General features: G+C 37.3%; 1 protein-coding gene across 2 annotated transcripts in view; it reads left to right on the plus strand.

Annotated features, from left to right (window-relative positions):
• Positions 1 to 6: 6 nt before the first annotated feature.
• Positions 7 to 26133, plus strand: part of GNAI1 (G protein subunit alpha i1) — a 79073-nt gene continuing 52946 nt past the window's right edge. For both annotated transcript variants that reach the window (XM_019661590.1, XM_019661591.1), the window contains exon 1: positions 7 to 170. In XM_019661590.1, coding sequence (XP_019517135.1) covers positions 53 to 170 — 118 coding nt within the window. In that variant the 5' untranslated portion in view covers positions 7 to 52. The remainder of the gene's footprint in view (positions 171 to 26133) is intronic.

Consider the following 26133-nt stretch of genomic DNA (forward strand, 5'->3'; position numbering starts at 1 on the left):
AGACCGCGCGCGGACTTGAAGGGAGCGGCGGCAGCCTCTCGCTCCTGGCACCATGGGCTGCACCCTGAGCGCCGAGGACAAGGCGGCGGTGGAGCGGAGTAAGATGATCGACCGGAACCTCCGCGAGGATGGCGAGAAGGCGGCGCGCGAGGTCAAGCTGCTGCTGCTCGGTGAGGGCGGCCGGGTCGGGCGCGGGGACGGGCGGGGCGCCCCGGGGGTCGGGCGGCTGTGCGGGGCGCTGCGGGCCCCTCGGCGCTCGCAAACCCGGAGCGGACGTGTCACAGCGGCCGAGGGCGCGTCTGGCGGCGCCCTGGATGGCTCCCCAGCAGGAGCCTGGGTGGTGAGGTGCGGAGCGGAGGCGGCTGCCTCTCTCCCTGGTCCTCTCCCTCCCTCCTCCTGGCCGGTGGTGGGAACTCGCCGGCCGTGGGGCGGGAGCTTCACGCGCGTGCCTGGGTGTGGACCCCGCGGGGAGCCGAGGAGCGGATCTGGAGTAACCCCTTTTCTTTGAAGTTAGCTCAGCTTTATAAAGACGAAGGGGCATTCCTGACAAGAAAATAAAAGCACTCCCCACACACACTTCCCGAAACCCTTGGTACAAAGTGTCGTGTCTCGGTTGTGGTTTCCCCATGTCAAGAGTGCCACGTTGTGTGAAATCAGTGCATCTTTTGCGGGGCCTCCGTGGGATTGAAATTTTTCTTTCCTGTTAACTTCCAATGGCGACTCAGTAAGTGCTAACGGAGCACTGATTATATTTACCTGATTATATTTGCGTAAGGAAGCAGGCTACGCTGGATGCTTGATTTTTATTACTGTGGGGACACGGAAACCACCAAAGTTGGGTCACATTTGCCCCAGTAAGATAACTCGAGGGGTGAAAACCGATGTGAAGGTACGAAAGGATTGCGCCGTACGTACAACAGGAGTCTCTCTCCGCTGCCATGGTTTCTGATGAATGAGATTTGCCAGGTACAACGCCGAGGCTTTTTATTTGTTCTTAGTATTGTTCTTTTGGTGAAACGCTGTATGGAGGTCTTTTCCGGTTGTTTCAAGGGGGGTAACATAACAAGAGTAAGCCAGGGTATTGACTGAGGGTTACATTAGGAACATATTCGCAGCGTAAGATTTGTAGATGTCTGAGTTAGGTTTTTCTTTTGTTTGCTTGCCCCCCAACCCCCAACCCCCACACCCTATAGGTATTTAGGTAGATGAAAGGTTTCTCAGAATCTTCATTTGCACTCCCATCTATTGCTTTTATTTTATAACAGTTATAATGAAAAAGAATTATTATACAAATCTGTTTTCAGTAAGCTTCTGTTTCATTGGTTTAATGACTGCAGGAAAAATGGTGGGGTTTTTTCCCCCGTCTATTACTTGTAGGCTTACAAGCAGCAAACTTGGCATGAGTAAAAGTAATAATGATCTGAGTCATTTTGCAAGCAAACGGTGAAATAACTTTGCATTTTAAAGACCTGGGTGGCTTTCTTCATTCTTGCCCCCGACATAAACCTTTCTTAATACTGCTTACTAAGGTTTTACATTAATGAGAAATATTATATTTTGCCAAGGTCAGTGTATGTTTTAGTACATTGAGTGTAGAAGAGAAACACCTTGATATGAAAACATGTAGGTGCTTCTTTTATGAATTGAATGTGCTGTGCTTGACAAGAATGAAATAAAAGGATTAAAAAGTTCTTGCATTTCTGCACTCCTGATAATATTATTTCAGTGTATTGTAGTTTGAGCCAGCCATCCACCATGTTTAAAGTAATTGAAAAATAAGTTCTCTGGTGTTGTTTTGTGCTTTAATTAGATGTCTGTTAGAAAGAGATGATTAGGATAAAGGTCCAAGGAGTGGTTTTTTTTGTTATATTCAGAAGAGATCAGTGTTTCTCAGCTTTAGTACTATTGGCATGTTGGGCAGGATAATTCTTTGATGTGCATGCTGTATTGTGCATTGTAGGTTGTTCTGCAGCATCTTTGGCCTTTACCCTATTAGATGCCAGTAGCAGCCCCCTTAACCTGTAACCCTTGAAAATTTTCCAGATATCCCCAAATGTCCCCAGGGGGCAAAAACTAACCTCAGTCCGAGAACCACTGTTCTAGATTAACAGTTAAATATAGCTGAATGTGTAATGTAGAACCAAAAGTTGCACCTCTACAGCCAACTATAGCGAGAGTTACGAGGGAGGTGAATTTCAGAAGAAATAAAGGAATTGTTGTTTCTTCATACCAGTAACATTAGAAAGATTTCAGAATGGTTTTTAAAAATCTGTAGGTAACTGAATTCCTTCAGCTGTCTTTTCTACCTTTAGTCTTTTGTTTTTCTCTACATCTCTTTTCTGCAGAAATTTTGTCTTGTTGGCCCAGGCAACACTCTTCCTCCCTCCCCTCCTTATCTGTCTTACTCACTCTACCCTTTTGCACAGTTCCAACACCCTAGTTCCTATAAACAGAATGCTGGCTTACTTATTTCATAAATCTTAATCCTTGGAATGTTTGAAAACATTTTTTCCCCCCTAATTTGACTTTAGCAGTAAAGTGTTGACCTTTGGTTCTTTTTTTGGATGTTTAAGCAGCTCAATAAAATCATTCCCTGTAAAACACAGCAATTGAATCAACTAGAAATATAAAATGGTTTCTAGGTAACCCATAACCAATGTCAATTCCATTTACATTAGGTCTTCTTCCTCTTCATTGTTTTTGTCATCAAATGATTTTTTTTTTTCATTTAAAGCAAAATGCCTCCAAAGTGCATTTAAGACAGTGGATTAAATAGTTCAACATATTGCATTTTTTCTTAAGACATGTATTGTGTTTTTAGACATCTGAGTTCAGGGATTCAGGTATGAGATGCACGTTATTAGTAAAAAGATTTTGGTACTGGGTGTCTGTGATAACTTCTGTTTTTTCTCTCCAGAGGCATTTTTCTATCCTTACTAGGAGCTGTGAATTAGGCCTTAGAAAGGACCTAATGTAATCATTGACCTAAAGGAAATTAGGTCAGGGTTTGGGTGTTTGAGGGCTTTAGGTCTAGTTTTTAGACTTTAGTATTGGAATAACACTAGTAAATAGAGAAACTTATTTTAAAAAGGAAAGTCTTCTTTCCATTATGTATGACTAATTGTCTCAGGGGAAAACATTTTTTTATTGTTATATCTTTGAGGATGTTACAATTTATCATCCTTCTAAGGGCAGTATCACCAGCCCTCGCCTGTTGATTCAGTGAGACTATGTTGTACCTAAGGGTACTTATTAAATATTATTTTATGATCATTTCAAAGATATAAGGAGTAAAATCTCATGAATCAATTCTTCGTAAGTCATTTCACTCCAAAGCTTTGAGTTTTTATTTTCTTTCACTCTACCTCATTATCCTTCCCTGCATTCCACTCATCCTCACAGGAAAACCCAAATAAAAATCCACACCCTTATCTCCTTATTTAGCTTGGTTTAAATATTATAGGTGGAGTGAAAGTGAGATGAGGGATTAGATTTCTTTTGGTTGGTAAATATTTTTCTATCACTACCACCACTCAGCTGTTTGAGAAGCTACATCATTAACCTTTTTTGCTCCCTTTTACTTGCCCTATGACTTCCTTAGTTGAGAAATTCTGGAATTGCAGGACTTTTAGATTTTGCATTACTTTAGCTATTTCATTAGAATTGGCTCAGGATCTTAGATGTCAGAAAGCCTGTTTTTCTTGAATAAATGAACCTGGTATTTCAACATGTGTTATGGGCTTCTTGCTCACTCACCTATCTTGTATTAGCAATTATTTTGATAAAAGCTACAGGTGGTATTAAAGTATGTTTTAAGAGGGTTGATTTTTCTGTATCTTCTGTTTCTCATTCTCACATTTATAGTTCAAGTTCTCATCTGCCTCTGGCAGCTTAATTTCAAGTAGGCTTTCCTGCTGCCGCTCTTTGCTTCCAGCTGTTCTTCCTACCATAGGTGCCATGCTCATTCTTTGCTCAGAAATCTCTTTTTGACTTCTCCATTGCCTACAGAATAAAAACGCTCTTCTAGACCTGGCATTTCCCTGTCCTTACACTGTTTTCCTCAGGGCACTCTCCCCCTCCAAACAGGAACGGTTGGCATATGGGAAAGCATATTTGCACTCTGGTTTCTAGTGTTGGTTAGCCTTACGCCCTGTTTGCTTCCCCCACTAGTATGAGAGCACTTGAGGGGCAGAATCTTTATAAGCCTTCCTGTATCCCTAACAACTCATTTACTTAGGCATGTGCATCCTTAGTTCTTAATTGTGTTAATATCTTGTGTAGGATTAGGACTTAACCTAGAATATAAACGTTAGATGGGAATAAATAACTACCCAGACAAACAATGTAAACAAAAAATGAATAGTAATAGTATGTGATGCCCAAAATAAGTGCATGGTATCTAAATGCAAATTGTTTGGTTTAAAATTTCTTTTTCCATATTTATAAGAACTTTTAACAGTCATCCTATTGTTTGATAAATTAGATAAATTAGAGAAAATGCAGTGGATATTTCATTGGAGGAGTGTGCTTTGTTGCAGTTGTAGTGCTATTCTTTAAAAACGTTTCGGCTGGACACATCTAATTTTCTAATCTTTATTTTTGGTCTCGTGTAAATAAAGAGCATGAGCCTTGTTCAGTTTATCCATGATAGGAACTAAAATGCCGATATTAAAGGATTTAGTGGAAGATATTAGGAAATATAATGACTGTCTTATAGAATTTAGTAGGAGAGGTGATTTATAAACCTGAAAAAGAGTGCTGTAATTTTTTAAAATTAAATGTCCAACTACAGTCTTAATGTTTATTTTGTTACACATCTCTCTGCTTTGGAAAATTCAAGATACCACAAATTCACATGGGAGGACCTGAATGTATTTGTCACATTTCTGGGTCACATATTTCTTGGTCACATGTGGAATGCAGTTACCCAATGTGTGACTCCCCAGAGTGTGAAGCTCAGATCCCAGATGTCATTTGAGTCGAATGAAGTAAGGTCGGTTGCACCTAGTTTTGTAGTGCTTAAGTGGCTTTCTGTCAAATCTGGTAAAATACTAATTGAAAACCTTAACAGAAATAGGGCAAAGTAATTTTTTAAATGAATGTTTATTACTACAAACTTATTGGCTCAAAACAATGCCAAATTTATTTTGGCCAGAAATCCAAAATGGGTTTCACAGGGTAAAATGAGGATATCAGCAGGATGTATTTTCTTCTGGAGGTCCTAGAGGAGAATCCATTTCTTTGCCTTTTCCAACTTCTATCTGGAGGCTGCCGGATCTCATGGGCTCATGGCACCTTGCTCTATCTTCAAAGCCCACAAGTGGCTGATGGAGCCTTTCTCATGTAGCTCACTCTCCTGCCACCCGTTCACTTTTAAGACCCTGTGATTACACTGGGCCCACCTAGATAATCCAGGAGAACAGTCTCCTCTCTAGATCCTTATCTCTAGTCACATCTTCCATGTAGTGTGACATAGTCACAGGTTCCAGGGATTGGGACATGGGTATCTTTGGGGACTGTTATTCTGCCTACCACAATCTGTCCTCTGGTTGCCAAAGATTCATGCCCATCCTGCAAGGAAAATGCATTTACCTAGTCTCAGCATCTACAAAAATCTTATCCCATTACAGCATTAAGTCAAAGTCCAAAATCTCATCCAACTCTCATGATCTTACTCAGGTATGGGTGAGATTCTGGGTGTGATCCTTACTGGGACAAAGTTCTTTATCTGTGATGCAGTGGAACTAGAAAACACATTATCTGCTCCTAGAATATAATGGTGGGACAGGCGGAGGATCGCAGTTATAGATATTCCTGTTCAAAAAGGGAGAAATTGGAAAGGAAAAAGGAGTCATTAGTCCAGTGTGCTTTCCAAACTACATTAGGCTTCAGTCCTGGGAATAAACCTATGTGACTGCTCTACTTTCTGGGCCCTGGACTCAACCCTGGGAGTCTTCCTTTCTTTTTGATGAAAGGTAGCACATGTTTGCAGCTGAGTCATTTTGTCAGCCTGTTTCTTTCCTGTAGACTTATGGTGATTTAACAGCATTCTTTTCATTTTTGTACTCTCTTAATTTATCTTTTTCCTCTCCCATTTTACTATAACCAGCATGAAAAAAACAGGTCACACCTACATTTTTCTTGGAAATCTCTTCCTTTAAACATCCAAGTTCGTAGCTTAAGAGTTCGGCTCCACACAACTGAAGGACATAATTTACGTAAGCTTTCTGCTGCTGTATACAAGGACCATCTTTCCTCTGGCTTCTAATCCCGTGTTCCTCCTTTCCATCCAAGTCCTCACCAGTAGCACATTTAAAGTTCACATATTTATCCACAGTCTGTTCATGACAGTTGAGATATTTTCTGAGATCGTATGTGTTTTCTCTACCATGTTTCTCACTTCCTTCTGAGCCCTCACTAGGAGAGACATTAACATCTGTATTTCTGAAAGTGTGTCGAGGCACTCGAGGCTTTTTCTCATGCTCCTCAGAATTCTTTCAGCCTCTGCCCATTGCCTAATTCCAAAGCCATTTCCACATATATATTTTTTAATGTTTGTTGCAGCAGCACCCCACTTCCAGATATCCTTATTGATATCTCATGTATAACTTTAGGGAATGCATAATGACTGCAATTTTATATTCTTCAGTCCTTTGTAATTTATGTGACTATAATGGTAACAGCAAAATTACCAGTTTCTGATGCTTCATATTGAACCAGTGATGTTTCACTTGAGACATGTGTGAAAGAAGACTGTTCTTTGTCTTCAGTGAAGTTTTTCCTGACCATCCAGTCTAAATTAATCTTCCATCCTCTCCCTTCATAATTATACCATTTTGAAATCTTCTTCTCCGTTTACATTTTTATTGTCTGTTGCATCTGTGGGGTTGGCTGCATCCCAGCATGAATCTGTCCAACTTGTTTAACATCTCATGGAGTAGTACATGGTAGTCCTTTCATAAATGTTGATTAAATGAATGACAAGTTCAATGATTGCACATTAATTTCGACTAGTAGGCCTTCAAAGGGAAAAAGTTTCCCTTGTGCCTTGGGTAATTTTAATGAATTTTGGCCAAATGTATTCCTATTTATCTCTTTTATATCTTGCTGGTTTGAGTCACTAAGACCTACATTATTCCTAACACATTTTTTTTTCTAAAAAAAAGAAATGACATTAATTTAGGGTATAAATTCTTGTTGCATGATCAGAAAAATACTGTTACTGTTGGTCAATTCAATGGTGGAGTAAAATTTGATTTTTATATTTGTATATTCCAGACACTTTGTTTTCAACTGGATTGTTACAGTGCTGCTCCACATGTTATTAGGCTGGTTTCTTAAAATGCGAGTAATAACAGAATGAGGCATTAAATATATTCTCACAGTTGTGTGTCACATGGGATGATGATATGATGGTGAGTAAGTTTGACTTTTGGCGTCCAGCAGCGTGCTCAGAAAAGCTCACCACAATCTGTTTTTCCTGTCTTGCTTGTCCTTCTGTGGTGAGAATTATCATTGGTGGTATTTGCAAAGGGTGTTCTATTGTATATTCTTGGTGTCAGTTTATGCCTTAGATTTTTCAAAACCCTTAAGAGAATTTACAAGCTTAGGGAAACAAAATCTACACATAAAAATAATTCCTCCTAATCGGAAAGAGGGAAGACGTGGTATTATGGTAGGTACTAGGGAGGGGAGCGCTAATATTGGGGTCTCAATTGTTGATCTTGTAGAATGAGGGGGAAGGGAGCGTGCCTCTCAAAGGTGGTTAGAAATCTGTCCATTTCCTTCGTTTATTTCTGAGCTTACTTTTCAACCCTGATTGGCTGTAAGTTCTTACTGTATAGTAACTGACAATTTAGAAGAGACTTTGCTGTCTATGAATTTAGTTGTCTTACATTCTCTATGTATAGGGAGTTTTATCCCTCCAAGATTGGTTTAGCTCTGTAGGGAGACTCTCCAGTTCCGGAAAAGCCGTTGGCCCGGAACTCTGGCAGGAAAATGTTTTCCTTGAGACCTTGAGCAACTTATCCCAGTTCTTTAAGTTTCAGCTAATGCATCTGTAATACTTACAAACAGGACATGGCACATAAGTTCTTAACAAATATAAGCTGTTATTATAAATACTTCAGAGACTCTTTGGGGTGAGCCCTCCCTCTCTGCCTCCTTGTGGTTTGGTCCATTTATGGTCAAAGATATTAAATCCTCTTGTCGGCTCTTCTTAGTAAAGAGTGTGTACAGAACAAAGTCTTCAAGAAATACAAAATCAATCTTAATTTCTAGTTTCTGATCCCACCATAGCTTCCTGATGGCACTTGAATTTCTGTTAACAGTCTCCTCATGTGGAAAGAGACCAGGTAAATATCTGCACTATGGTAGGAATTCCATAGAGAGTGAATTTTAAGTAACTGCAAAACTTCACAGATGATTTAAAAGTAATTTTCTCCATTTTATTGCCCATTTTTAGAATAAATGCAGTAATTTCTTGCAAACTTTTCCTTTTATCTTTCTTGAAATTAAAACAAAGCTGTTATGTAAATTATGAAACATTATTTGAGTTGATTGAAATGAATGTGCCATTTCTCAAGGGAATTTATGATTACTTTCCACAAATTTAAAATCTTTTTGAAATTCCCTGTACTGATGACTCAAAGAGATTCCTAATAAAACTCCAGAATTACCATGAATTTACTTTTAATAGAGAAGCAGCATCTCTTGAAAAATAGCCAGTAACCTTGATATAGAAACTATGAAGTGCTCAATCTGTGATAATATTTATGACTTAATAATTTTCAAAGGACTCCCTTAAGACTTCGTCCTGAATTACCTGAAATTCCTTCTGTTTACCTTGCCTTTCTAAGGAACTGTCCAGAATTATTTTAAATAAGTAAATTTATTTATCTATATATTTTCTTGTTTGGGCACATGGCCTTTTTTTTTTTTGTTTTTAATTGGGGAATTGTGGGGAATTGTGGGGAGGGGAATAGACAGGTAGACAAATTGCTGTTTTGTTCTTCAATCTAGTTGTGGAGGACGTCGCTTCACTGGCCCACGTTGGTATTGTGATCATTGTACTCTTCCCGGCTGAGGCAGATCGGTTGCTGGTCATTGGTTGGCCACTCACAGCGGCTGGCTGCCGGCTGCTCACATAGCTCACAGCAGCCCACTGCAGCCTACTGCCGCCTACGCTGTCACTGGTGACTCACAGCAGCCCAGCTCCAGGTCGAGTTGTTGTTCATCATCTTAGCTGTAGAGGGCGATCGTCGCTGGCCCTCAATGTGGGATGTGAACCGCAGCCCTGCTGCTCAGAGCTGGTGTCCCAAGCGAGCTTAACTTAACCAGCTGGGCCACTTGGCTGGCCCTGGGCATATGGCCTTTTATTTGACAGCCTTTGTCGGTATTTAACAGGCATGGAACCTGTAAGTAAATCGCACTTCAGATCAATATAATATGAGTTAGAAGAAAACTGCCTTCTTATCAGTAGTTCTGCAGGTAATCTAATTTCAAGAATTACATTTATTTGTATTCAATTTAAAATTGATCCACTGAGTTCACACAAATTGAGCACGTCAATGTCATCAGCAACCAGATGAGGAAATGTATGCATGGGATGTGTCGTGGTGTGCAGAGTTGTGATGTTGGTCAGTAAAGTAGTCGGAACTGATGAGATGGTGCTCCCAAGTTCAAGGCCAACTCTCAGCACTTGCTCCCCTTATTCAGCTTCTCTTGCCTCCAGGCCCTTTCCATCTACTCTGATTCTGTCTACCATCTTCTCTTCTTTAGAGACTCCTGTGTCCTGGCCCATAAACACTCTCAAGTCATGTCCAGTATTACAAGTAATAAAATCCAAGCAAAACTGTTCATACCCTCCTTAAATAATTTGTTACTCTTTCCTTTTTTTTCAGCTAAACTTTTAAAAATACTAGCTTGCGTTCCAGTTTTACTTTTCCACTTTTCACTCTTTAAATTGCTTTTTATTTTAAAAATTTGGACTTTTTCAATGATATAGAAATATTGAGAAATAGACACTCATGTAACCCACACCAATATACTTTTTTAAAGAAATAATATCTTTTGGCTGTTCTCTGTCTTCTGGAGTTTCTTTTATAATTAGTTTGGGCTTCTCATTCTAACATACATTCTTTTAAACCTCTCTCCAGTTTTTTATTTCCTTATCTTTTATTTCCTTATCTACTTACATACTTTCTCTATTCAGTAATAACCTTACCTGGCTTTTAATATATTGAGTTTTTAATTAATGGTGACATTTTTATTTCTAGAAAATATTTCTAATTGTTCTTTTAAAATTGTTTATTCTATTTTTATATTTTCTAGCTTTTAAAAACACTCACTTTCATCATATTATACTTATTTCTTAGTCTTTTTGTGAAAAATGTATTATTTGAGGTTCTTGGGGTTCAGCTACTTGTAGTTTCTTGACTGTATCTCATGGTAGGGAGATTGTGTCTCGTGTAACTTTTCCTTGTGAGCTAATACTAGCCATCACATTGTCTGTGTGAATCCTGCCCAGCCCACTTTGGCCGCAGCTTCCCTCTCAGTCCTGAGGGTGGAGGGTGGAGGGCATGTTTGTTTCTAACTTGCCTTAACCCAGTGTTCCAAAACTGAAGGCGTCATCTCTCACCCACTTCTTCATCCACGTTCTCCTTCATGTTTTCTCTTCTTAGTTGGTGGTGCCACCCATCCTTGACTTATTTGCCTTCACATACAATTGTCAAAATCTCCAACGACTTCATTTTCTAAATACTGTATTTTACATATTTTCCTGGCTCACGTTTTATCATCCAGCAACACTGAACTTATTGTTTCCCTTTGTTCCTGTGCAATTTTTTGCCTCCCTCCAACCTTTGCTCGTGTGTGTGTGTGTGTGTGTGTGTGTGTGTGTGTGTGTGTGGGGGGTGTGGGTGTGTGGTGTGTGTGTGTGTGTGGGGTGTGTGTGTGGGTGTGTGTGTATGGGGTGTGGGTGTGTGTGTGTGTGTGGGTGTGGGTGTGTGGTGGGGGGTGTGGGTGTGGGGGGGAGGGTCTCCCAGTACTGTCCTGGGCATCTTCATTGACTTCCATCGTGCCCTTTTCCCTGGCAGCCAGCTCGCTTCTTGTCTGCAGGCATCCACTGCTTAAGTGTGAATATCCCTCTTGGTCCATTGTGTCTCATTTTGGTCACAGCCAGGACCATCTGTCTTACTATCTTGACCCTTTTCTGTCTCTGTGGATGCTATGGACTTCCCAATCTCTGTTTTCCCGGGCAGCCCTTAGCTGCTCAGACAGTACATGGTAGCCAAGCTCTTAGCTATCTTGAGTGCTCTGCCTTCTCCAGTCACCTCAAACATGTGGAAAATCATTATGCGTTGCATCCATTCTGTGGTGGTGCCAAGGTGCTGGGGAGAGATGAGCTCAGGTGTTCCCTCTGCTTAACCACACTTGTCCGCCGGATGCTTTCTGCTACCAGGATCCCAAATAGGACCTTCTGGCTTTAGCAATCTCTTCATCTTGTCTGACATACCATTCACCTCTGAAACATTGTCCCAAAGAGATCAGGATAGTGTTGACTTTCTACCTGCCTTATCCCCATCTGCCTTCTGGAGTTTCTGCTGGACATGGATTACTCTGTGGCTGCCAGGTTTATGGTCTTATAAGCCTCCTGTACTCATCCATTTCTTTCTGGTCGGCACTAATGCACCCTATCTGCCTCTTCTCCCATTATTGATGTAAATGCAGAGGATAAAAAAAACATTAATAATTTTCAAAATATTCCTTGCATCACATTCTCTGTTGCCTTTACATCTCTGCTGTGAAGTTAGGTGGTTTTCACAGTCGTCCTTATTGTATATTCTCGCTATTCCACGTGTCCTCAGCTTGTTTTCCGAAAGTGGCTCTTCCTAAACGTTTCTATGAACAGAAGTAATTTGGAATCTTTTTAGGGTGGCCAATGCCTTATCCATTAGGCTCCTGGGGCTTCTTGGAATCTTTTTAAATGGAGTTTTTCATTCAGTAGGTCTGGGGTGGGCCTGAGGTTCTGCATTTCTCAGGCTCCCAGGGGATGCCTTTGCTGCTGACCCACAGGCCTGTCCGTACTTCGAGCAGTAGAGTTCTAGACTAGGTGGTCTTCCTGGATCTTTCCCATTCATCCATTTCATGATAATTTTCAAGACTTATACCATCGTTGCTACATTCATGAAGCCTCCCATAACCTTATTGATAAAGTGTTTAAACAGTGCCTTGTATGAAGTAAGTACTCATTATGTTTTACACACTCACATATATATATACACACACATAATGCCTAGCACATTTATTATTATATAAACAACTTCTGATGTTAACCTGGAGTCTTATTTTATAGTGCATTCAACTATTTGATTATCTTGCATGGAAACGTGCTTCTGGAGAGTGATAAAAAACTGTCATTATCAATAGTCTTTGTATGTAGCAAGAATTTTTAAAGTGCATTTCTTCTTTTGATGATATTATTCAGGTCAGGTTGAATGTAACCTTATAATAATGTTTTTATGAACACTTTCATCTGGCAATGTTCATGATGAAATTCCTTTGTCAGAAATAAATAGAAAGTGATTGCAAACTCTTAGAAAGTCTATAATCATTGGACTTGAAATAATTGATATGCTGTTTTTATATAATCTCAGTTCTCCTAATCTATGTGTGCATACAATAGAGCTTCTGTTGCTTTTAAAGGGAATTCTGACCTTAGAAAACTGTCCTTCATATTAATATTTACTGACAAGTACCTAGAGAATATGAAATAGTTTGTGTCATTTACAAAGTCTATACTGAAGTTGTAAGAATAGATTGCACTAAGGGCCGGCCGAATGGCTCAGTTGGTTAAGAGCTCGCTCAAGAGTTTGAGCTCTGAGCAACAGCAGTTCAAGTCCAGCCCGAGCTGAGCAGCCGCTGAGCTGCCAACAGGTAGCAGGATGGCTCAGCTAAAAAACAAACAAACAAACAAACAAACAAAAGAATAGATTGCACTAAAGTATGAAACAATCTTGAATCTAGAGTCTGTAATCCATTATTAGTAAAAGAAACATATTCAGAAGATTACTGTAAGAACAGATCTGCTCTGATTGAGTGGTTCAGTGTAAGGCACATACATATCAAGGTTTAGAAACTTAGTAAATTAAACCTTGAAAATGCAGCAAATTAAATGATATGTACATTATTAAAAACCATTTAACAATATGAAATATTTTTGTGATTAAATATAGCATAAATGTTCTATAACTTCTGCTTTCATCGTAGTATTATTTGCTTCTGGGGCTTACTTTAATTGCGTTATGACATCTGGTTCTTATGAAATATGTAAATACATTCAACAGATATTTGTAGAATGCCAGCCCTATGGCCTGCATTATCTAGGTATCTGGGAATGGAACAATCTTTGGGAAACTGATATTAATTAAAGTAGAAAAAAATGTTCTTTAAGCATATAACCATTAGATAAAAACAATATGGTTATTTTGGCTTGTTATAAGTTTAAGGACAAAAAATGGGTTCTGGGTTTTTTTTTTTCTCATTTGTCTTAGTATGCCTTTGTAGCAGATCATTTTAACTTTGTTTTGGATGATTGCATTTTATATGTTAGGTTGAGTTTTATTGCTTTTGCCAAGAGCTATTCAAAAACTTTCAGAGCAAAGAATAAATAATGAGCTGTATAGTAACTTAGGCTGTGCATATGCGGATGCTTAGTGTTTCAGAACTAATATCCTAAAAAGTTATCAGCCAAGAAATGTGGTCCATTGTAGTTCTAGCAGTCACATCTGAAATAGCTTAAGCTCTAATATAAAAGTAACTGGTATAAAGATAATGGTTCTGAAAAATATTTAACTCTTAGCAGACTCTTAATAGTGGCTACCTTTGGAGAATCAGTCAGCAAGACTGATCTTTATAACTCACAGACTTACATAGATTTTTGAATTAGATTTAGGTGTTTGTGGATGTTTTGTTCATCAGTGTGCACATGTTATTTAAAAAAAACAACACACACACGTTAGAAAATCGAGCATCAGAATGAGTCTGTCAGATATGCAACTTAAGTTTTTCTGAATAAAGGTAGAAAATGCCATGAGGAATTTCTACAGTGAATTTATATACACAGGGGAATAAGTTGAGAGCTGAACTTTAATATTTTTAGAATTATATCATATTCTAAAAATCATTTGACATAATGGTATGTCTGAATGTTAAGATTAGGTATTTAAATTTATGATAGTTTTAATTAAATACTTGGGTAAATTTGCAACCAAGATAGCCAGCTTATTTGATAAAACATTTTGAATAACAATATAGAGGTGTAACTTACTTGCCGTTTTTTCCAATACATGTAGTCTGTGATTGAAGAAAAGTTGGTTTTTGATAATGTATATATCATTTACATTTGCTACATTTTCAAGGTTTAGTTTACTATGAGTTTCTAAACCTCGATATGTGTGTGCCTGAAATTGAAACATTCAAATCAGAGCATTTCTGTTCTTATAGTAATCTTCTGAATATATTTCTTCTACTAGATCCAAGATTGTTTCATACTTTAATGCAATCTACTGTTACAACCTCAGTGTAGAGACTTTGTAAATGACACATTCTGCAACTTTCTTAGGCATAAAATATTCACAAAGTGTTTTTCGTCCATCTAGCTATCTCTGTTTCTCTAATTTTATATTTAATATTTATATATCATTCTCTTATATTAATAAATTGGCTTCTGTGCTAGTAGATATAGTAAATAATGATAAGTGTGTGCAGAACACTTCTGTTTTTAGGTAGGGCTGTGATTTCCATCCAGCCTTCTAGTTTCCTCACTTTATGAGCTTTAAACTCAGTGCACATTACTCACTACCTTAAACTCTAGTTTTCCAAAATCAGACAAACCTGATCTGCCCATCTCAACTTTTGTACCAAGCTGTGGAGTCCAAGGTTTTTGGCAGGTGAAGATGGGCTACCTTTTGGACAAGTACTCAGTCTTCTCAGGTTTGGGCAGCTGTGATTGGAGAATATGCGGGGTCACTGAGCATGCTTCTCAGAAAAGCCAAGGAAAAAAGCCAGGCTGTTTTTTAAAGTATGATGCCACTTCCAAATCCCTTATATATCCAGTATCAGAAAATAGTTTACTGCCTTTTTAACCAAGACGTAGCTTTTTAAAACTATTCCATTAGTGATGACATATATGTTCATTGTCTCATACGTTTTGGATTGTTCAGTCTTGAGACTGATACAAGAATTACTAATATCTTAGTGTGACTTGAATATCCTTAGTTATATGGAGCATAGGAAGTACCCATAGGTGTTGTTCTCTTTTGTTCTAGTATTTAATTATTTTCAAATATTGATTCTCTGATTTTAAAGTATTATGTGTGCACTTTGGACATTTGGGGAAATGAGCCTTTGAGCTTCTTTTCTCTCTGCATTTTGAATAGTTGACATGATACTGTGTATGTATGTAACTGCACCTCTTTTTGGCATAAATGTTTACCTATTATAAACATTTCCTGTAAATCATATGTTTAGTGGTTACATAATAATCCATTTTATAGATGTGCCATAGTTTATTAGTCACACTGATGTTGAAAGTTGAGATCTTCCATTTTTGGAATTATGTATTATGCTGTGATGATCATATTTTATGAATATGTCACTGCTTGTAGTCTTGATTATTTGCTTAAAAGATTATTTGAACTGTTTTAAGGCTTATGTGTACAGATAGCTTGCTTTCCCCAAATGTTCAGTTTCTCTCCCTCCAGGTGGTAGGTGAGGGCTGTTGTTTCACCTCATTCTCATTAGCATTGAGTGTTCTTGTAATTATGTTTACTAAACTGATGGGTAAAGTGGCTTCACATTGTTACTCTAATCTGCAGTCTTGGATTTGCTAAGGGGTACTATAAGGACTTTCTATTCTAAAGAAATTAATCTCGTCCATTTTGAGATTCATCAGAATCTGTCCTGTAATACTTCGCCTACTTGTGTATATTTTTCCCCACTTCTTTGTTTCTTGATTTAGTTACTTTTTGACATACAGTGCATGTTTTACTTCAGTTTAAGAATTGTTTAAATTGTTGGTCTATATAACTATGCCCTGAGTTATTTTAACAAATGATGTTTTTATATTCACCTAATTATCTATGCTTTCAGTATATATACTCTTAAGAACTTTTTCATCAGAATTAGAGAAGACTTTCTTAAACCAGGAGAAAAAAAATGCAGGCTATAATAGACAAGATTAATTAATTCATGTTAACATTGATGACATGTGCACCATAACAAGTAGGGCAAAAAGCATACCATATACCACCTATTCTCATGGAAGTGCAAATTAAAATTTTCTCACCTATCAGAATCAGACAATACCAAATTTTTTACTTGGACAACTTTAATACACTATTGGTGGGAGCAACAGTTGGTAGAACCATTTTGGGTAGTGTTTTGTCCATGTCTAGTAAAGATACACATTCTTTGGACCCCAGTAATCTCACTCATAGGTTTGGACTCTAGAGAAAGTGTTGTACTTGTACCAAGCAAGATGTTTCCTGCAAAATTACTGTAATAGTAATAGCAAAATTTGGAAATGTATATCATTCATCATCAGGAGTAAATAAATGAGAGTATGGATTAAAAAAGAAATACTATATATAACTATACATATGAAATATTATACAGAGAAAGTGTATTTATGACAAATCTCAGTGATAATAAGTTAAATATGCATTTTGCAGAATGATATGCTCTATGACACGTTCATATAAAGTTAAAAAATCTTCAAACTATACCATATGTTTAGAGGTGCAAACATGTAGAGCAAAAGTATAAAGAGATGCGTGGGGAGGATAAATATTGAATTCAAAGTGCTGGTTATTTCTGAGAAGGGTCAGAGACAGAAGTGGATGAGGGAGAGAAGTATCAGGGTGCTTAGTATTTGAATTCTTAACCAGGGTGCTGGATACACAGATGTTTATTCTCTTATTTTCCAGATATTTTTGTAAGACTGAACTATTTCATAAGTAAACAAGTTTTGTTATTGTAAGCTAATTCATGTCAATTTGGGATCTTCTTTTTCTGTGCTTTCACATCTGGTTATTTCCCCAGCCTTGTTGACTTCCATTTCCTGTGCCTTGTCCATCATCCTCTTTTTTCAATGTAACACTCTCCTACCTGGTCTGACCTGCATGCTTTCTGCTCTTCATTCTAAATGCATCCTCCTGAATGACAACTTTGATCATACCAGGGGCTGCTCAGAAGTCTTCAGGAGTTTCAGTTATTTACAAAGTTCCCTGTTTGTTACTATGCTAGTCAAGAGCCTCTGGTTGGGCTTCCGCCCTGTCTTTCTGGATGTCCATGACTGTCCTTTAGCAGCTCTCAGTGGTTCCTGGGATTTCCTATTGCAATGCCCTTGCTCCTGCCATTTCTCTTTCCAGGAATACCCTTCCATTTTCATCTATTCCCAGCTCTGCCCATGTATGTTTATGAGTAGAGTTTGGGGCAGTTTTTTATCAAAATTGAATAATATCTGCATCCTTAATATAGAGAAAACAATTCTTACAGATTCCTAATATTGATTTAAATATATTGCAATATCACTAACATATATATATATATATAATTATGCAAACACATAATCAGGTCTGAAAATCATACGTTTCTTACTCCTAAGTAAGCACAAAGCCAAAAAAAATTACAAACAAGACTACAAACTATACAATTTTCATTAACATGTCTTGCTCTGTGCTGGTTGTAATATAAGTCAGGTATAAACTGCCTTTGCATCGGTTATGCCTATACTACCACATGCCATAAGATGTCTCAATTCTCTCCTCCCCTTTCTCTAACTGAATTATTGCAAAACCGTTATTCCTGTGGTGTTCCCACTTTCATTGGAATAAATGCATCATTGAGGCATCATCTGTAATATCATGAGTCATAAGGCTCAGTAATGTTTCCACCAAGTAGCCTGACTTTACATGTGGAAAAAAAACAATATCTCTGGACCTAAATGCAGCTATCATTCAATAAATATTAAATTAGCTATTATCTGCTATGGGCTGTGTCATGTGTGTCCAAATATGCATAAAACATGGACCCTGCCCTCAAGGAGTTTAGTGGCAAAATAAAACCAAAGGAAACATATGGGAAAGATAAACGCTGGCGGTGGGATTTGAATTTATTCACAGGGCAGTTTCAAGTTCAGAGCTGTTAACTAAGTTTTGAGCCCTGCAACTACTCAAGGGCACAAGAAAGACTATTCGGTCAATCTATTTATTTTGAGTTGATTTCTCTACTTTTATATGTGTCCTTTCTCCTTTTATTACCTCTCCCATTTCTTTTTCAAGGACCCTTTTTCCTTAAATTTTTCTAGAACTAAGGAAGGTATTATTAACCTCATGTTACAAAGTAGGAAATTGAGACTTAGGTACATAATTTGCACTAGGAAGTGGCCAGGCTGGGTCTTGTAGATCTCCTCATCTAATTCCAGGTTCTTAACCCTCTTGGCATATACTGCCTATCAGTACCTTCTTACGCTTGGATCTAAAAAGTAAGCTTCTATCTAGCCTTATGTTATTTTACATGGGCTTTCACATTTGTGAAATTAAAGGGTGTTTTTTCCCTATTAGGAGGAAAAGCCTGGTAAAGAGTACACCATTCAGTAAATATTGGTTGAGTAAATTAACAATTATATCTTATGTTGAAAGAATAACTATAACTTAAAAAACTAATGTTAACTGATATGCATAATTAGGTGTTTTAACTGGATTTAGAGGAGACTAAATCACACATATACATTAAAATAGTGTCTGGTTTTGTTTTTTTTTTTTAAATAAGGCGAGATCAACTTCAAGGGTTAGTATAGATTCATTCTCACACCTCTTACATCTTCTATATCTAGGGCTGAAGTATTTCAAATGAAAAAATGAAATTATGTAAAAAAAACTGATGTAATTAAATATCTAAAATCTTTGAAGAGTTAATTATACTTACTACACAATATTCACCAAAGGAAAAATGTAGACTCTTATATTTTAGGAAGACTTTTTTCTACCTTAGTGACTTCCCCATTCACCAAGGTAACTGAAATAGTAATTTTTAAGGATTATGACACAATGTAAAACAATCCCTATCATTGACAAGGTGGCCCTGCCTGATGAAGGGCACAGATTGAATTAATTAAGCTTGTCATGTCTAATGTACTCTTCAAGAATCAAAGGATTCATTTTAACTTTACATTCTTTTTTTCTTTGATATAAGTTTTGGTAATAAATGTATATCTTAAAAATTGGTAAGCTATAGTTAATGCTTTTTTAATAGCTTCATAAGTGTATTTGAACAGTGATGTCTAATTACTGAATTGGAATTAAAACCATTTCCATTTCTACAAGTTATTCAGGAATATGTTGGGGGTATTTTTGCTCTGATACTGTATGAGAAAAACAGAGATGATTAATAAACAACTCAAAGGTGCCTGGGATAGGATGCTCGTTCTTGCCAAAATGCTAAAATACTGTAAATATACAAAGGAGCTCATATTCATTGATGGTCTTAAACATTCTGAAGTATGGCCCTCAATACTTTCCTCCAGAAGCCGTCAAAAAGTTACATCGCTTGTGCCATAGCCAAGGAGAGGAAAAAGTTTTTAGTGAACTGAAAGGAATACTTTCCTGTCTTGCATTTAGAAGATTGTCTAGCTTCCTTAATCTTAATCTTTTGTGACTTCTGTTTTGTTTCATTTAGTGTAATTTCTAGAAATATTTCAGGCTGTCAGTTTATATGTCTCTATGGAAATCAGGGTTATATACTCACTAAACTGATTTTCTTAAAGAAGTAGAGAGGCGCACCTTTATTTTAAATGTTGTGTTAATGGTTATGATGTCTTGTGTTTAATTGAGTTCTGGATTGTAAATGTTTTGGTAAGGGTGTATTTTTTTTTTTTTTTTTTTTTTTTTCCTGCCACCTGTTGGCAGCTCAGCGGCTGCTCAACTCGGGCCAGACTCGAACCGCTGTTGCTCAGAGCTCAAACTCTTGAGCGAGCTCTTAACCAACTGAGCCACTCGGCTGGCCCCAGTAAGGGTGTATTTTTAAGCCTCTGCGAATATGGTGCATTTTGCACTTGCTGCAGTTACGGTAAACTAGGATTGAACTCGGTGCACTAGGACTTGGAGGTTTGCCCTGTAAAGAGTGGCAGGGATAGGGTGACAGACCCCAATTCTGTGAACTCTTGTGTATACATTAATTCTAGACTGAAGTTATCTGCGGCTTTTGTTTTTTTATTGGATACTTCTTAGATAAACATTAGCTTCTACCTAATTTGTATTCTTTACTAGAGTAACTTTATTTAGGTTCATGGTTGACAGCACAGCTCAATTATTAAATCACTTTTAGGATTGTTTTCTTTATTTATAATGATGGATACATTTTACATTTAAGAGAAAATTCTAAGCTATCTCTTGACAATGGTATTTTTCTCCATGTTGCAAGAACTTACAGTGATTTCGATGATTGTAACTAGAGCTTTGGCCTCAGCAATAGCTTTCTGGGCTGTGCTCCAGAATTATATATGGGTCTAATTGTGAAATACTTGGATTTGCAATTTAATAGGCTACAGATATAATATTTTAAAAAATAGGTTATTTTTATAAAATATAGGTTCATCTTTAATGAGAAATACTGTTGCAGCAAAAATACCTCTTTACATGTTATGGAAAAAATAAAATACTATATTTGTTATTTTTTATTACTTTTCAGCCTGCTCTTTAATTCATTTTTAAGTGGATTGTCTATAAATGTTGTATTTCTAACTAAATTATTGACTCAATAAGTGGGATTATGCAACTTTTGAATTATTGAGCTTTTGTAAGTAAAAGGAAAAGTTTAATGCTTTTAATAAAGTCTCCTTATGTGAATATAAGGAAAAACCATTCAGAGTTGATATTAATGAAACATATGAATTATTTTGCTTTTTTGGCTATTTTAATCATAATTGATTTTTTCTTTAAAAAGAGAAACAAAATTTTCTTTGATAATATCAATTTTGAATAATTTCAAATTCTATATTGCCATTAAACAATACATGTATAACACATAAAATGATTTTTTTTTTATTTTAGTGATTTCAGAATTTGGTTTTAAGAATTTTTTATTCTGAAATCAAATGATTTCATCACAGTTAAACAAAAACTCCTATGTGCTTACTTTAAGTATATTTTATGTAGTCTAGTTTTCAAGACTTTGTTCTCTTAGTCATTAAGGTGTCAAAGTCAGTGAGTAGGCTGGTGTCTTTATTATTAAAGAACGGTGATTATAATTGAGGTTTTGAAATTTTAAGTAGCAATGGCATTCCTGAAAGAATGATAACAGTTATGCAGGTAGATGTTTAAGGAGAAAAAAATTCAGTGTGTCACTGAGCAGACTATTAGGAAGCTAATGTACATATGAGAAGGCAAGTCTGCCTCTCTTCCTGGTGACATTAAAAAGAGCTGTTGGAGCAGGCCTTAGCTGTGGAGGATGTCAGGTTCATTCACACAGTTCTCCCAGACATTTTCCCATCTTAAATACATTTGGTTTGCTTATCATGCGCCATGCATCCTGTTGGAAGAAAACAAGGAAAGAGGAGGTTCTTGTACCCCAGATCTAATGGTGAGTGAGAAATTTAAGGTATCCTCCTGTAAGGTGAAACTGCCCCCCCAAGTATATGTTATAAGTACACTTATTCTAAAGGAAGGCTTTTGAGAACTAAAATGAAATAATTTATTTCTAAAACTCTTACTGAGTTGTTTCATACTTAGTATGCTTAAATATATAAATAAATCAATCAGTATTTAACAATGTTTCTGGATATTTAAATTTTTCTTTAACAAAGAGTGTGACCTTTAAATAAAAAGTCATGGTGCAAATGGCGAAACGTTTTCTCACTGTGCACCAGGCTGCTCTCGCCAGTCAGGAAATGCATCCCTTTCACATTCCTCCCAGTCTGTCTTGGGATCTGTCAGGAGAATCTCTCAGCTGTCTGTCTGCTCTTGGCTTTCACATGGACTCCATCCTTTTCCTCCACTCTTGCTGTGGCTCACAGTGGTGATGTCTTTTGAAGCTGTTGAGGCTGGAGGTGGCCTAGTTCGGCCACTGCTCACTGCTCACCCCGGACATGCTGGGACTGCTGGCGCCCAGGCATAAGTTTGAGTGTCTGTCTCGTGGCCTCACCAAGTCTCTTGTGATATTTCCCATGTCAAGTTTAGGGTACTGTCCTTGGCCACAACTGCTGGCACCAGTCTGATGCCTTGTCCTCTCAGTCCCGCAGGGGCATTTCTGAAACAGTTCTTTTTAGGTTTTACTTGCTCTTCCATTGCAGTGCCCTTGATTGATGGACACCATGCTCAGAACCATGGCTCCGAGGCTGGTCCTTTGATTTTGAGCCAGACTGTGTGAATTAACTCCTCCTCAACCTCTATTTTTTTTTTTAAGTACTGTCTTTTAAATGTCTAGAAAAACCTAAATCCTAGATGACTACAGCTCAAGTTCAAGCAGTACACTCTGTGGGTGGTCCATAGCAGACCCTTAAGACATTTCTATTTACTGTCTTCTTTTCCAGCTGTTGACATTTTGAAATATGCTTTGTTTCCTATTTGGATGGCTAAGAACCTTTAGTTGTGGTTATCTCTAGGTAGATTTTTTGTGTTTCACTTTCTGTGCTAAAAGATCCTAGTCTTGAGCAGACAGAATTTAGTTTGAATCTCAACTTCAACACTTTAACTGGTAGGGTGACCATGACACATTTCTAAATTTCTGGGGAACTGAATCTCCACATCTGTGAAATTGGCAGAAAACATCTGTCTCATAAGGACTGTTCTGAGGATTAGGTATGCTTCAGGGCTGGCCACTGTCAGGTGCTCATTATGTGATAGCTAATGTTGACCTCCCTGAGTTGGTTGGATCACTTATTAACCGTCAGTACATAAATGAATCCCTTCTGTTGCTTTGCTTCATGGGTCTGTGCTTAGAGGCAGCTCTATTGAGCAGATCATTTCCCTGCGGCCTCTCTGGAAGATGACTGCTTCTCTTTTCAGCGATCCCTCCAACACCCCACAAGTGACATTTACAAATTATAGCTAGCCCCTTTTTTTAGGTTATCTCATTGCAGACAATTTTTCTTTAAAATGTGGGGGGAAACATTAGAACGGTTTGCACATGATGTGAGCATGTAACAGCCAGCAGAGTGTAGATTAAAACACAACAGCGCACGAGCCCAACCTCTCTGTAGTTCTCTGGACCTCAGTTTGATTTAAAAAAATGAGAGGAATGAACCAGGTGATCTTTTAAGAACTTTTCAAGTTAAAAAATAAAAGTCTGTTTTTCCACAAGACAAGAACCACTGTGCTGAACTTTGTATTTTAGATAGGTGGTTTGCATATATGTAGGATTTATTCTGTTATTCCCATCATGGAATAAGTTAAGTGTCCAGGACAAACTTATAATAAATAGTCAAGAGTTTGGAAATTGATCAGACAGCTCCTAGCCCCTTTTGGTTGTGGCCTTCAAAAATTTTCATTACATTTTGGAATTAAATAACTTGTGCTATCCATTTGCAAATCAAAGACTTCAAATTATTTGCCTATGAATTATCTGGAGTGATTTTACCAGTTAATACTTTTAAAAAGAATAATATTCCTTGAATTGTTATAGCACATTATATTTTTGAGAGCCATGTGAAAATATCTTAAAGATAATATCTTAGTAAAGCAATTTGAATATGTCCTAATCAAGGCAGGAAGTATATTTTTATATTCTTTCCATTTAGCAATACTGTTTTTCAGAAGAAATATTTTGATAGCTAACATAATAGTTGATATTGTGCAATATGATATCATCCAGTTTTCTCCAGAACACTGGATTTCCAAAAATCAAGTAAAATGGCTCCCCAGTTAATTACATCTAAGAAGTGCTGAGTTCATATTAGCAGACTTTTTCATGTAGGACACCTTTAATGGTAATCTGCGGTGTGTATCCTCAAAAAGAAAGGCTAATACACACCTTAGGTAGCCTGGTATTCACAGAACACCTTTAGTGTTCTTTGTAATATTGGTGTTCTAAGGATACATACAGTTCACGAGAAGCTCATTCATATGTAGTACTTTGCAGTTTAGAAGTAATGTTGCATTAATACCTCATTTAATTCTTGCAAGCTTGTTAGGTATTGTTTTACTGGTCAGGTGCATGAGTATTGGGAGAAGCTGGCTACATTATGAAGGCACATATTTACTTAGTTGGAGATTAGTTTATGCTGAGACAAAAATTAGTTCTTAAATCAGCAACAGAACGTTGTTTTGAGAAGTATTTGAGAAGTTAATGGAGTACAGCTTTGATGATAAAAGCAGTCTGTTAGAAGACATTGATTTAGAGAATGAGATTTTAAGAATGTCAACTGTTTACCATTAGGCATGCTAGTGAAATTTTCCACTCCTTAATTATGTTTGTGTCAACAAGAAAGAATTTCTTTAAATGTCCTATGTTTTTAGAAGTGCATTATGGCTCTGCAATATAAACTCTGGTTTTTATTAAATTTAAAAATACAGATTAATCTATAATGTTAGTATTTGTGAGGCAGGCTGTGTTTGTTCCTAAAGTGTAAGCTCCACAATCCAAAATACTCTGAATCATAGACTGATAGGAAGTTGAGTCAAAGAGATTTTTAGTGTCCTTTAGTCCATCCTCTCAAAAAGCTGAAATTGTGCCTGCGACATTCCTACTGGATCATGGAACTGTATAGCATGGTTAAGAGTCATTGGAAAGGTTGGAAAGGTGCTCAGTTGTTTTATGTATTAACAGATTCTTATATAATGCTTACCATTTGCCAGGCAGTATCCTAAGGGATCTATAAGTAACTTATTTCATTAATAGTGATTGAGTGTCTGCTAATGTGCCAGGGAGTTTGTCTGGCTCTTTAAGGTATTTTATTAAGTCCTGCAGCAACTCAGTGAGGAAGTTGTATTATTATATTTATTTTATATATGAGTAAACAGATGCCTGTTTTACATTTAGTTTATTTTGTTCTTTAAATTCCACATATAAGTGAAATCACATTTCATGTCTTTCTCTGTCTGACACTCCACTTAGCACAGTACACACTGGCTCCATCCATGCTGCTGCAAATGGCAATAACCCATCCCCTTCTATGGATGAGTAATATTCCATTATATATATGAACCACCTCCTCTTTATCCATTCATCCATTGGATACCCAGGCTGGACACCCAGGGTGCCTCTACATCTTGGCCATTGTAAACAATGCTGTAATGAATATGTGGATGCACAAGTCCCTTTGACGTAGCATTTTGGGTTTCTTCTGATAAATACCCAGAAGTGGGATTACTGGGCCTTTTTTTTTTCTTCTTCTTGTTATAGCCTTGGTTTTAACGTCTGTTTTGTCTGGTATAAGTATTGCTACTCCAACTTTTTTTTTTTTTTTTCCATTTCATGAAATATCTTTTCCCCATTCCTTTACTTTCAGTCTGTGTGTGTCTTTCAATCTGGAGTCTGTTGTAGGCAGCATATGTAGGAGTCTTGTTTTCTTATCCATTCAGCCACCCTATCTTTTGATTGGAGCATTTAATGGATTTATGTTTAAAGTAATTATTGATACATAAGTAGTTACTGCCATTTTATCATTCTTTTTTTTAAATTATTTTTTGTCTTAAAGGAGTCCCTCTAAGAGTCATTGTAATACTGGTTTGGTGGTGATGAGCTCCTTTAGCGTTTTCTTTTCTGTGAAGCTCTTTATCTGTCCTTTGCTTCTAAATGATATTTTTGCTGGGTAGAGAAGTCATAGTTGTAGGTCCTTGTTTTTCACCATGTTGAATATTTTGTGTCAATTCCTTCTGGCCTGCAAAGTTTGAGTTGAGAAATCACCTGACAATCATATGGGAGCTCCCTTATAAGTTACTAGTTGCCTTTCTCTTGCTGCTTTTAGGATTCTTTCTTTGCTTTTAATCTTTGCCATTCTAATTATAATGTGTCTTGGTGTGGGCCTTTTTGGGTTCATCTTGTTTGGGACTCTCTGTGCTTTCTAGGCTTGTTAGTCTTATTTCCTTCACCAGGCTAGGGAAGTTTTCTGTCATTATTTCTTCAAATAGGTGT

This window comes from Hipposideros armiger, unplaced genomic scaffold, assembly GCF_001890085.2.
Source record: "Hipposideros armiger isolate ML-2016 unplaced genomic scaffold, ASM189008v1 scaffold_354, whole genome shotgun sequence".
Classification (NCBI taxonomy): domain Eukaryota; kingdom Metazoa; phylum Chordata; class Mammalia; order Chiroptera; family Hipposideridae; genus Hipposideros; species Hipposideros armiger.